At 43.3% G+C, this 14371-nt stretch overlaps 1 protein-coding gene across 2 annotated transcripts in view; it reads right to left on the reverse strand.

The window, feature by feature from the left end:
* MYEF2 (myelin expression factor 2) overlaps positions 1-14371 on the reverse strand; it is a 534185-nt gene that overhangs the window by 440024 nt on the left and 79790 nt on the right. For both annotated transcript variants that reach the window (XM_044077583.1, XM_044077582.1), the window contains exons 4-5: positions 4191-4198; positions 212-305 (exon numbers count right to left, since the gene is read on the reverse strand). In XM_044077583.1, the coding sequence (XP_043933518.1) occupies positions 212-305; positions 4191-4198 (102 nt within the window). The remainder of the gene's footprint in view (positions 1-211; positions 306-4190; positions 4199-14371) is intronic.

The raw sequence follows: 14371 nt of genomic DNA on the forward strand, positions 1-14371 counted from the left end.
CACTCTAGAAATAGTTCACTTCAGTACCATGAATGACTTAATCCCTATATAAACTGTTGACAACTCAATTCAGTATCATATTAGAAGCAATTTGACAAGATCCCACATTAATAATGTAATCTTAACATCTCTTTCCAAACATGAAACCAAACACTTTGTTAAAAGTCTGAGAAACCATACTTGACCATCTTTAATAGTTTTCAAAGCTTACCTCTCTAATATTAAGAGGTCTTCCTCCAAGATCATATTTGGCCATTACTTCAACAGCTTTTTTCATGGTTTCTTCATCTTTAAACTCTACAACACTGGCAAGAGGGAAAAAAAGTTTAATCTAACAAGCATTAAAACACTAGGTAGCACCTTGATCACATTATAAAATACAAGTTTTTACCAAGTAACTCGCTGGAAATGCTCATGGAAAAAATAGCAAAGTTCATGACACATATGGCCCAACTTTTAAGCAACTGAGCATTCCCCATGACAGCACTATTTAACAGCCAATTATACGGAAGATAGAATTTTAATACTGCAGTGGGATAAGTACCGTGTACTCGCTAATAACTGCAGTGAAAGTAAAAACAAGCAGTCACCAGAGGGCTAGATACAAATCACTTTCTAATCAATGTCAAAAGTGAAGTTTTTGCCAGAGTTACCACATTAAAGTACAACACTATATTAAAACAGTCACAGATGTGGCAACTAATGATTAACACTTGTCCCGACAGCACTTCCTTGCTCTAGGTATTTCAAGGTCCATTAGTACTCTCCTGCTCTGAACTAAGGCTACAGATGGGATACTGTGCGTATGTTCATGGACACTGTGCCTGAACAACCTTGAGAACTTCCCATGTCATTTAGTAAGACTACACATTTAGCTTTCATTTTTAAAATTACTCTGGGTACAGCATTGGTCACAAATTGTCAATTTTACTCAGCACAGGTAGAAGAGGATATTACATTTTAGAAAAAAAAAACTGTAGAGATTACATGGCAATTATACACATTTATAACAAATATTGCAGCAGTTCACACAGTACAATTACAAAACACAGTCAAAACAGGGTAACTAATACCACATTCAACATACGACTATTAAAACTATCGATTCATCAGGCAGGTTATAACAAATGGATGAGGTGGGATGAGAAAAGCAAAGGAGATCACAGTATCATTTAATGAAAAGGGAAGGATAAGAGACTAGCCATTAGCAAGCTTCTGGAGCTGGGCCTTTACCAGGCTTAAGGATATTGAGTAGAGAGAGTCTTTGGTTAAGGGATAGCTTCCCTGAGTCTAGTCAAGTACAGAGAAGCAATGATCTGTACAATGAAGCTTGGGGTTGGGGGGTTACAATGCAGGTACAGTGTGGTGTGGTTCTGGCTTCTGAGGCTGTAAGGATGTCTCCAATTAGTTTGGCTACTAAGGGAGAAAGACTGCTTGGTTAATTAGAACTATTCTTAAGTCAATTCTTTTACTAGTAGCCAATTTCCCCTTTCAATGTTTTGCAGTGATATTCATGTGTTGGGAGGGTACATATTATATTGGATACTATGAATCTACATTAGTTTAAAGAGGATATGTGGAGTTTTTGATGCAAATGTAACGGGGGGGGGGGGTGCATTCCATTTGAGATAGAAGTATGCCTCTCTCCAATCTCTTCTGATCCAAAATAGAGAGTTTACACCCCACCACCTGTTAAAGTAGAGAAAAGTTTCGATATGGGTTGAGCCAAAGTCTAAAACATTTTCTGTGGGCATACTTACTGTTGTGCTCACAGATTCAGAAAGAGTATGGGGCTTTAAGCTTTTTTTTTAAAGCCTCAAAACAGGCTTTTAATTTGGGATTTGAACATGAGATTCTTCTTACTGCTGCAGTAGGTAAGGACTCAACTGGACAGCGTTCTTGAGGTTACTCAATAAGCCGATGGAAAAAGAAAAAAACCCTGTTAATCAGCGTATGGCAACATGGGAAGGATAGGTAGGTTAAAGGACAGTTTGCTAGCAGGGAAAAAGCAAGGGGCATGTATGGAATAGGGTTCCTACGAGTTCATCGAAATGTCATTACATAGACGCTCACCTCTTCGACACGAAAACATCGACTCTTCATATCATCGAAACGTCAGGTAAGCGATCCCCCCCCCCCCTCGCAGGACCCATGGTAGCACTTGTGGCTATATTGCGAAGTAAATCACAACACTGTCAAGGGAAATTGTAGGTAGTGACGTGAACCATATGCGTTGTAGCAGAAAAACAAGTGCTACCATGGGTCCTGCGAGGGGAAGGATCGCTTACCTGACGTTTCGATGATATGAAGAGTCGATGTTTTCGTGTCGAAGAGGTGAGCGTCGATGTAATGACATTTCGATGAACTCATCTCATAGGAACCCATGGAATATGTGAAGCACTATTCAACTCCTGCCTGTCAAGACAAAGGAAGTTGTGATCCACGTGATAAAAAGTTGAAAGATGACACCAGTCATTAGCACTTTATCTGTGCTCAACTCTAATCGATAGAGTACACAGCTACCTGAGAACCGTTACTCTAGCAGTAGCAGTGTTTGTGGAATAGAGGTACTAATGTACCTGGTCAGACGCAAACAGATTTTCTCTATAATCTCAGTGCGGGGAGTAAACAGGCTGGTCTGTATTGAATTTTGCTAGTAACTGGCTGCTTAGCGTTACAGTTTAAAAGTAGCCATTCCAGATTTCTGTAGAAAATATTTATACAAGAACTGTAAGGTGTCCATACATTATATAAAACCAGGGATGAATGGCCTGTCAGTTCTTTGTTCAAAAGGGGGAAGTTATCATCTACTGCATTATATGCACAGCCATTATGAATACCTCCCAGACAACAGGTTATCTCCCATTATAGGGAAAGCTTTTTTGCACAGGAGATGCAGTGTGGTCCTACTCAATGACAACCCACTCTAGTCATTAAACACTAGTTTCTGAGACTGAACTCCGGGACCAGACCCCTGGGCAACAACCCCTACTCAATTAAAAGCCAGAAAGTTGTCCCCCTTTTTGGTGGGGGGGAGGGTAGTAGGAGGAAGTGCCACATGTCATGCCACAGGCGAGAATAAGTCTAGTTTTACAGAAAGTCAGGATGATTAAATAAAAAAAAATCTTACAGTTTTGAAAATTAAGTAGCTTACTGTGAAATTACCGAAGTGGTCGAACCCACTCGCAAATTTTATAAATTTAAGTCGTCCTTATGACATGGGGGGGTGAATAAGCCAAGGAGACAGACATGTGGCATAACAGTTGCCTACATTAATGTTACGGGTAAAAGATGCTACAAGTGCTACTTCATCAAGTAGCTTCATGAACCATTTCCCCTACGCATGAATTCAGAATGAGCTTTTCACAAAAATTACCTCAAACATGTACACTAACTAGGCATTAAGCTCAGACAAGACAGCTGCTCCTAGCATGCAATAAAATTGTAAAAAAAAAAAGTTCAGTCCAAGTTGTATCCCCCATTCAAAACTTATGAAAATCAATGTTACATATTTAAATGGAACATTAATTTCTGCACTTCTCTAACGTTCCTGGTTGTGGAATCGCAATCTACATTTACACAAGAAAAACAGTGGCAACAAATGCCCGCCCATCTAAAAGCCAACAAAGCAAGTATTATAAAGCTGTTAAAACTATGGTCCAAAAAAATAGGTTTACATCTCAGCAAGTCAACAGACAAATTGTTCATATAACAAAATTCCTTGGAAATGATGGTTCAACAGAAAAAGCACCAAAGTAAAAATAAAATACAAATGTGCACTTTTAACCATCAGAATATCACAGCAAAACTATAACCAATTTCATGTTTGAGGAAACACTAGAAAATCTCTAGGTTTGTAGAATTTGCAATCCCTAAGCTTCAAAATGTAGTCTTTGGTAGCCTTACTTCTCCAAGACCACTTGCATATTACATCTAACTGCTCTAGTTCATTGATGGATTAATGTTGATCAACCAATAGCAATTCCAAGGACAATCCACCAAAAGTATTCTAAAAATCTTTCTAAAGCAAACTTTCAGAAAGTTTTTGCAGCCACTCCTAAATTTATACCAACTCAGACTACGTAGAGAAAGACGAAAATTAAATGAATTTTACTTGCTGATTTTGCAGTCAGACCACTTTCAACACATCCACAAATGTAACATCCAAATTCAAAATTAATCTTACTTACCCACAGCCCTGGACAGACCCAAACGAGAAATAAGAGGGAGGGGGGAGAGAAAAAGAAAAATAAAGACAAGTTATTGCTTGAATTATACATCACAACAGCTGCAATTTGTAATTTCCTCTGCCACACATCCATCCTTTCATTCCAATTGAAATATCCAAGAACTTGCCAACTATTCTCCATATATGAAGCATACCAAATCTCCTTAAAATAAGATTCTACACAGCTCAGTCGCTGTCCACAGACTAGATTCAGACATAACTTCTCACATGCTTTCAATCATACAAAGAGTCTAGAATGGATGGGGAAATTTGTGGCGTGTCTGTACACTAGTGCAGTGACTATCCTCAAAGTTGCAGCTTTACCAACTCCTCAAAGCTGCTGTTTTCTGGGGGGAGGGGGGGGGCTACATCAAATCAACATAACCCGCAAGTATAAATGGCATAACTCAAAGTATAAATGCAGTAGCCAACAGAAGCAGGCCACACATGGTCTGCCAGGTCAACTCGGGGGGGGGGGGGGGGGGCAGGGCAAGACCTCTTACAAGATGATTTCAGGAAGTAACTCCCAGTGTCCAAGGATACTGATAGGCATCGGCAGAAATATGGGCACTAAATGCCAGTGCAAAGTGACAGGCAAGAAAGGTTATAGCAGAAGGATATGAAAGGAACCACCTCCACAGATTCAGTAAAATGGAACCACTTCAGGTCTTTCAGGGTAGGGGCTGTGCTTTTTAACCTCATTTTTCTTGGTAATGCAGGTTTGACCAATGCAACAATAAGTAAGCTAACTTTCAAAACATCCAAACACCAGCAGATGGCCTGATTAGAGAGAGTCACTCACCGTGATAAACTGCTCACCACTTCACTGATCTAGAATAAACTTACTCTCCAGATCAAACAATGTGACAGCATCTTCAAGGAGAAATAGACATTAACAATTGGAGGAGTAACCAGCTATGCCTGGCCTAGTCCTCCCCGAAAAAGGAGGTAGTGTCTGTGGGTGGGTACTGAGAAGGCTTAATTGGCCGAATGGCCCAGCTGCATCGTACAGGATTCTATAATTCAGTCATTCGTTGGTGGCCATGACCATTGAGTGAATAAGCATCCAAGTCAAAACCAAATCCTACACAAATGCAGACTTCAATCTACTGAGGACAAAGCAAGCGCATTTCTTGGGTGGCGTAAGCCAGGGAACCTTGTTGGCTAGACATACGTAGGCACTTGGGCGATAGCCTAGTACCTACCTATAAACCTATAAAAGGTAAAAAGATCCAGTGCCAAGATACCACTATCCACACAGGATGCCTTCCCTCCCCAAGGTAACGTTGAGAAAACCTACACATCCCCCACTTCACAAGCATCTTAGTGCCAAGTGAAGGTGAAGTCCTCTTTTTTGTAACACTCCTAAATTATGAAACAGACTAGAGGGCCCTTGAGGGCACTCTTCCAGAAAGAGAGACCTCCCAGAACATGCATAGTTGCCAAACTAAGGTTAAGAAACCAACTACTGAAATTCTTCAACCTTCACTACAGAGAACACGACTGACACCTACTACCTAGTTATACTGCAGCTTCAGACAAATTTTAAATCCATAATCAAGAACAGACCCATGAAGTTCAGATGAACTTCACTGCATTACAATGAACTTGTTTGATTAGAAAGTAAAAGAAGGAACCAAAAAGATTAAAGGTAAAAAAGTCTTCCCCAGTGCTCTGTCTAAATTTAATCTGGTCAGTACAAAACAGCATCCCCAGTGTTACCTGAAGACAGGCCACCAACACAATGGGACTAACCCAGTCAAGGAATAAATAAAACTTATTTTGGTATCCCTTCAGATTGGCAAAAGAATGTTTCTCCAGAAAGAAAACAAAAGGGGAGTCATGTAAGAAGAAATAAATTTAGAACAGCATCTACCAGCACTACTTCAGAGCTAGGAGACCAAAAACCACAGCAGCTTATTAAGACTTAACAGGTGCTTTAAAGAGTTTCTGGACACCTGTTCTGTCCAAGAGTTAAACCTCCCAACATTGCAGAAAAAGCGTGTGTGTGTGTGCGCGCGCGTAAGCGTGTGTGTGGTGGGGATTGGGCAGTCTCTTGAAAAAGGAAGCCTACACCACTCTCAAGACTGAGTTTCAAGACATTAAAACTTTATTCAAAGCTTTCTGCTTTTGTCTGGGAGGTCTATTCCATCCAAATTCAAAAGCTGTGTGTAACACACTGCAAGGGTGGTGTACTACTCTGCAAAGTTAAATATTTTGAGTAGTGGCATGGCAACTCCTGACCCATACTTGTATGACTTTTTACTAAACTGTGCTCCATTCCTTGTAGGAAAGCTATAATCTCAAGTTCAATTTTTATTTTTTATATTACATTTGATGACCGGGTATGCCTGACTAGGCCAGTGGCCTGTTTTCAGCAGAGACCAGAGGAGAAAAGTTCCACAGTAAAATATTACAAAACAAAAAATCATAAAACAGTAACTGTAGACATTAGTACAAATAGAATTTTACAGCATCTAGAAACAATGAAAATAAAGGACCCTTTAACTAGTGGAGCCCCAGGTGGAAAGCTCCACAGTACTACAGCACAAACAAGTAGCAGTAAATATAGTAGAACTATACAATTACAGTTGCAGGGACAAACCAGTAGCAGTAAATAGAATACAAGCAGTAGGACTGTACAGAGTAAAACAGTAGAGATAGTATGCAACTTAAAGTTCACAAAAGGGCTGCTAGATGGTCTGGTGAGAAAGGAAAAAAGTACAGTTGTATACACTTACCATAAAATGTAGATGTTAAGTGTGTATTCACTGTTGCAGTAATCACATGGGATATCTGCCTGCAGGTAGCCCTCAGTCGGCTTGAATACATGACTTACTATTTTTGAGTCGGTTGCGGTCATTTCAGGACAAAAAAAGTCAAGGGTATAAGGACAGCTGATGCCATTATATCGGTTTTTCTTGCCCCAAATGTCAGCAGCCCCCCCAAAAAGTACAGTTTTGTACCTACCATAAATGTAGATGTTAGAGTGCTTATACAGCTGCAGTAATCACATATGGGTTCTCTGCCGTCAGGCGGTCCCTCGGTCGGCCGAATTCCAAAGTCTTGGTCCGGTGTCGGTTGTTGGTTTCTTTCCTGACGTCAGTGAGACAGGGGTATACAAGACACAGCTGACGCCATATTCTTCAGTCTTTTCTTGCCCCAGATGTCAGGTGCCCCCAGAAGGAAGGCAATACATGAATTATATATAAAAGTATATTCAAGCAATGCAATGTAATAAAAAAAAACAGTAGTTGCAAGCAAATACACCATAGGAGGATAACCCAAATTAGGTTGTAAGAGGTGGTATTAGCCACTAGTCCTTTACCAAGAGGGGAAGGAGGGAGGGAAACCTGTACTGCAGCTGTATAAGCACTCGAACATCTACATTTATGGTAGGTACAAAACTGTACTATGTTTGTGCATACAGCTGCAGTAATCACATATGGGTAGAATCCCAAAGCTACGCACAGGGTGGTAGGCACTAGGTGGAACTGGGATGAGCCAGAATGCCCTGCAATACAGCAGAGGCAAAGCCTGCTCTAGTTTTGGAATATAAAGGCAGGTAGTAGTGTTTTGTGAAGGTATGCACAGAACTCCAAGTGGCTGCCTCCAAAATCTTTGGTAGGAACTCCTCTGAGGAAGGCTGTAGAGGTAGCTCTGGCCCTGGTGGAGTGGGATCGGATGCCTGAGGGGACTGATTTCCCACGATAGGAGTAACAAAAACGTATGCAGTGGCCTATCCATTTTGAAATTGTCTGTTTGGCAACAGGCTTCCCTTGAGCTCCTACAGCATAGGACACAAAAAGCTGTTCTGATTTCCTGAAAGGCTCTGTTCTGTCCAAATAATAACGTAGCTGCCTATGGATGTCTAAGGAATGTAGCAGCCTTTCCCCTTTGTTTTGAGGATTGGGGTAAAAGGTAGGTATGTGTATGACTTGATTCAAAGCTACCCTGGATACCACTTTAGGCATAAATGACGGATTGGTTCGAAGGGAAACCCTGTCCTGATGGAAGATGAGAAAGGGCTGCACAGCCATGAGGGCTTGTAGCTCCAAAACCCTACGAGCTGAGGTAATGGCCATAAGGAAAGCTGTTTTCCAGGACAAATATTGCAAATCTGATGAGGCAGCTAGTTCAAAGGGAGGCAATGTTAATTTTTCTAGAACGTAATCAAGATCCCAGGCTGGCACTGGTTGTTTCCTTGGTGGTCTTGTATTCTTAGCCCCTCTAGAGGAACTGTCTTAAAAGTGGGTGAGAATAACGGTGGATCAGTGTTGAATTCTGCAGAAATGGCTGAGGCATGGATTTTTATGGAGGAAAATGAAAGCCCACTGTTCAGCAGCTCAGCTAGATACTGTAATACCAGAGGCAAATTTAGTTTTTTAGGATCCTGGCCTTTTCTCTCATTCCAGGAGCAAAACAGTTTCCGTTTTGCGGAGTAGGCCTTTCTAGTTGATGGCCTTCTGGCCTCCAGAATGACGTCCTGCACCTCTTTGGGGAGTAGGATCTGTTGTGGTGTTAAGGAATTTTCCATGCAGCGAGACTGAGTGTTTTCAGCTGACTGAAGAGTCTTGTAGCTGTGCTGAGTCAGCAGAAGAGGCATTTGAGGTAGAGGCCAGGGAGGAGTATGTGTTAGGCTCATCAGGAGTGGGTACCAGTGCTGTCTTGGCCAGTCTGGAGCAATCAGTATCATCTTCGGTCTGTCTGCTCTTGCTTTCAAGAGCACCTTGGGCAGAACAGGCAGAGGTGGGAAAGCGTACACTGTCCATGCTGTCCAACTGAATGAAAGGGCGTCCACTCTCCAGGCCTTTGGATGGAAGGTCCTTGAACAAAACTTTTCCAATTGATGATTCCTGTGGGAGGCGAAAAGATCTGTCTGGCCTTCCCCACACTTGGATTATCTGTGTAAACACCCGAGGATGCAACTTCCATTCGTGCGGATCTGTCATATTTCTGCTTAGACTGTCTGCCAGCGTATTTTCCAAACCTGGCAAGTACTGTGCTTGAAGTTCCATTTGCCATTCCAGAGCCAAGTTCCAAAGTGTCATGGCTAGTCTGCACAGGGGGTATGAATGTGTTCCTCCTTGTTTGTTTATGTACCACATTACTGTGGTGTTGTCTGTTCTTAATAATTGTCCTGGATGCAGGAGGTCCTTGAATACTGTAATTGCATTTATCACTGCTAGCATTTCTTTTCGGTTGATGTGAAAGCGCTTTTCCTTTTGGGACCATATGCCCTGAATGCACCTGTCTGTCATGTGCGCCGCCCAGGCGTAATCTGAGGCGTGTGTTGTGATGACTTGAGTTGCTTGAGGCTTGCAGAATGGAAGACCTGTGTTTGACATGCTTGGGCCCACCACAGAAATTCCTTTTGCAAACATGGAATTACTGGTATTATTGTTTCCAAATTGTCTTTGCACATGGGATTAAAAGAATGCAAGATGCCATGAAGCCCAGAGCCTGCAGGATTTTCCTTGCAGTAAGCCTGGTACAATTTGCTAGTATTTTAAAGTACTGAGTTAGTTGCCCCTGTTTTTCTGGCATAAGGTGGGCCATCTGGGTGTTTGTGTCCAAGTTGGCACCCAGGAAAGTTATTTTCTGAGATGGTGTTGGCCTGGATTTCTCTTTGTTGATTGTGTATCCCAGAGAATTCAGTAACCGTATTGCATAAGCCAGATGTTCCAGAAGTTTGTGCTTGCTGTCCGCTTGGATCAGGCAGTCGTCCAAATAAGGGTAAATTTGTATCCCTTGAAGTCTGCAGTAGACTATTACTGATGCCAGGCATTTCGTGAATACTCTGGGCGCAGTAGATAAGCCAAAAGGCAATGCAGAGAATTGATAGTGGATTGAACCTGCAAGAAATCTGAGGTATCTTCTGCAGCTTTGTCTGATTGGGACATGCAGGTATGCCTCCTTGAGGTCCAATGTTACCAGCCAAAACCCCTTACCCAGCATGGGAAGCTGCTGTAATGTGAGCATCTTGAATTTTGGTACGAGTAGAAATGTATTTAGGATGGGCAAGTCCAAAATGGGTCTCCAGTCTGTTCCTTTCCTTGGTACCAGAAATAGTCTGGAATAAAAACCTTGACCTTGTTTGTGAGTAGGTACCTCTTGAATAGCTTTCATATCCATGAGTTTTGAAATTTGTATTTGTGCCTCTGCCCTTTGATTGTGTAGCAGGTTTGGCATGCCTCTCATTTTTGGAAGTGTGTGAAAATGAAATCTGTAGCCTCTGTTTATTATGTCCAGGATCCATTTGTCTGTTGTGATATGCCAATTTCTTGTAAATGCCAGCTTTCCTCCCAAGGGAGCTGCCAGCTGAGACTTGCTTGGCATGAAAAGGAGGAAATCATTGGGTTTGTTTTCTGTATTGTGCACTGTCCTCGCCACCTCTTGGTGCTGGAGTTTGCCATTGTCTGCCTCTATATGATCCTTGAGATTGTCCTCTGCCCTTGTGCGCCTATTATCTAACTCTTTGGGACTTGTCCGTGGCTGGAAAGGACCAGTTTTTACAAGGCCAATTCCTGCTAAAACGAGGTGGCTGTACCTGTAGAAAAGCCTTGACAGTTTGCATAGATTTAGCTTTTTCTTCCATTTTACATAGTATCTCCTCAGCATTAGTGCCAAATAGTACATCCTTTTGTAAAGGAGCATCTAGTAGTTTAGCTTTAACATGATCAGGCAAGCTTTGTTCCCTTAGCCAAGCATGTCTACGAATGACTGATCCTGTAACAGCAGCTCTACTTGAGGCCTCTAAGGCATCATAGCCACATTGCAAGGTGTGTTTACCCACTTGTTCTGCACTATGCATCATATCCTGCAATTCCTTCAAATCTGGTTGTTCAGGTTGAGACATGTTATTTCTTAATTCAGATAACAGAAACTGCTGGTATTTAAGCATATGGAACGGACAATTTAAGGCCCTCGTGGCTAGGGTGGCAGAGGTGTATACCTTTTTCCCCCCACCTTTCTAAGGATCTAGATTCTCTTTCGGAAGGTAGTGGATTCTTGGTAGTAGAGGCCTTCATTCCCTTGGGGGACTTGAGAAATGGTTTCAGGGTCAGCATTATGGCTTTTGAAAAGAAATTGGTGAGAGTTAGGAACTCTGTAGTACCCATCAGGTTTGACTGGAGCAGGAGGCAGGGAATCCGGACTAAGACAAGCCTCCGAGTAAACATAATCAAGTATGTCCAAGACAGGAGGTATAACCAGCGGTCTGTGTTGAGGTAACAAAAGAAATTCCCTAAGCCTTTTCTTGGAATCAGAAAAGTCTTGGCCTTCCCAATGGAAGCACTCCCTCAAGGGGTGCAAGGTTTCCCCAAAAGAGAAATCCTCTGGGGGAGATACAGAAGGAATGGACTGTTCTGCATCCGAATCTTCATAAGGGGAGTAAGAGTGCTTCTCTACATCAGAATGTTCTGAGAAAATGGAGCCCTGTTCAGAAGAGTGAGAATCTTCCTCTACTCTGGGTCTCATGTCTGGAGGGGGTTGGGAACCCCTGATATGGGTAATCAAATCCTCAGCCATTTTAAGCATCTGCTTTTTAGGCATGGGGCCTGGGGATGGGCGCTGAGCAACAGGCCTCTTGGGATGCATGGCTGATTTGGACTTAGTAAAGGCCTTAATGGAAAAGGAAGATGAGGGCCTAAAGACACCCTGGGTGGAAGTGGACCTGTCCACATTAGGAGACTCACTCACAGTGGCTTCGGTGGTTGTAGTCTGAGTAAGGGCAGAGGCACCTGCGGTCTCGGGTACAGAAGACACCTCCAAAGAAGTGTCGTCGGTAGTCAGGGACTGCAAAGGTGTCTCGCTGAGAACCGGACCACGTGTAGTTGGTTTTGGCGTGGTGTCGGTCCTTGTCCATGCGTTTTTTGGACAAAACGGTAGTCAGAGTCTCAGACGACATTTTATTAATCAAAGGCTTTACCAAAATGTTGGGCGAACTCCACCCGACGCTTAATAGTGCGTTTATTGAAAGTAGCACAAAAGCGACAGCCCGAGACGTCGTGGTCTGGGCCTAAACAAGGTATGCAGAGGGAATGGAAATCCTTATGCAGTATTTGCTTCCCAAAGAAATAAAATTATTAACTTTGTCTGACATCGGTCTGAGGCAAGAAAAGTTTCCCCAACGGGGTAGTTAGCTTTAAAGAAGACTTCGGTTTCCAATTTTTCGTAAATTCAGGAGCTGGCCGACCGGCACTTGCGAACTTGCTTCTGCTTCGGGCACCGCGCGGCAAAAAAGACTGAAGAATATGATGTCGGCTGTGTCTTTTATACCCCTGTCGCACTGACGTCAGGAAAGAAAGCGACAACAACCGACGCCGGACCAAGACTTTGGAATTCGGCCGACCGAGGGACCGCCTGATGGCAGAGAACCCATATGTGATTACTGCAGCTGTATGCACGATGATCATCAAGAAGCTGTGTCATGGTGGGAAAAACACCACCAGTAAAAAAATAAATACCAATACCCCTGCGAGGCAAGAAAATGAGGACTGCAACAGTGAATACACTCCCAACATTTACATTTATGTTAAGTGTACACAACTGTACTATGTTCTTCGTTTTTCACTTCTGCAGTCATCACACTTTGGTTGATTCCCAAAGCTGAAGTAAGGGTGGAGGCAGTCAAAAAGAGTTGGGGGCTGGCTAGTATGCCCTGCAGGACTGCTGTTGCAAAACTCGCCCTGGATTTGGAAAAGATAGTCAAGTGGTAACGCTTGGTGAAGGTGTGTATAGAACTCCAGGTAGCAGCTTCCAGGATGTCCCTGGTAGGGACACCCCTGATGAATGCGGTAGAGGTAGAAGTTGCCCTAGTGAGATTTGTTCCGACCCCCTTGAGAGGTTGGTTTCCGATGGTGCTTGTAGCAGAAACGGATGCAGTGTGCAACCCATCTGGAAAATGTTTTGAAATGGCACTGCCCTCCGCACCTGGTGCAAAGCTGACTAGTAACTGGTCAAGATTTCCTGAAGGGCTTAGTCATATCAAGACAGAATCTGAGCGGTCTGGGCACGTCCAAGGAGTGCAGGACCCATTCCCCTTTGAGGATTAGGAAGAAGGTTGGCAACTGGATAGACTGCTTGAGAGCCACACTGGACACCACTTTAGACAAAGGGTTAGTCATGAGGGAAAGCCTGTCAGCATGGAAAACAATGAAGTGTTTCACATGCATAAGTGCTTGTAGCTCACTCTAGCTGAAGAGATGACGAGAAGCAAGGCTGTTTTCCAAGAGAGGAATTTTAACTGCCGACACTGCCGGCTCAAGGGGGGGTAGTGTGAGCTTTTCCAGTACAAAGTTAAGGTCCCAAGCAGAGGTAGGTGCGCTCCTTGGTGGTCTCAAGTTGTTTGCCCTCCTAGGAACCGTTTGATAAGAGGGTAAAAGAGGAGAGGTGGCTCAGTGTTGTAATTAGCCGAAATGGCAGAGGCGTGGATCTTAATGGAGAAGGATAGGCCTCTGTGGAGTAAGTCTGCTAAGTAATCCAGGACTAGAGGTAAGGAGAGCAGTGCAGTGTCCTCTCCTTTAGACTCGAGTAGAGGAACAGTACCTTTTCCATTTATCAGCATAGGATTTCCTTGTACTGGGTCTTCTGGCTTCAAGATTGATGTAAGGCACCTGCATGCTTAGGCTGGTCATTGCAGGAGAATTTAAGGAATAAACCAGGATGCAAGATTCAAGGTTTGCAATTGTGGATGCAATAGTCATGAGGGAAAGCCTGTCAGCATGGAAAACAATGAAGTGTTTCACATGCATAAGTGCTTGTAGCTCACTCTACTGAGTGAGGAGGGTTGGGATCTGGGGTAGGTGCCAGGGTGGCACCAGTGAGGTTGCGCAGTAGTGGGTACCAGTGCTGGCGTGGCCAGTCCATGGCAATCAGAATTTCTCTTGGTCTGTCCCGCCTTATCTCGAGTAATACCAGAGAGAACAGGCAGAGGGAGAATGCATAGACTGAGAGGTGTTCCCACTGGAAGGAAAGGGCATCCACTTTCCAGGCCCTGATGTGAGGTGTCCTGGTGCAGTATTTGCTCAACTGGTGATTACAAGGGGAGGCAAAAATAGGTCCACCCTCTGGGGTCCCCCATTTCTGGATTAGAATACTGAAGGTCCTGGAGTCCAATGGCCACTCGTGGGGGTCTAGGAG

Source organism: Protopterus annectens, chromosome 7.part0 (assembly GCF_019279795.1).
Source record: "Protopterus annectens isolate FY-2018-M chromosome 7.part0, PAN1.0, whole genome shotgun sequence".
Lineage (NCBI taxonomy): Eukaryota > Metazoa > Chordata > Ceratodontiformes > Protopteridae > Protopterus > Protopterus annectens.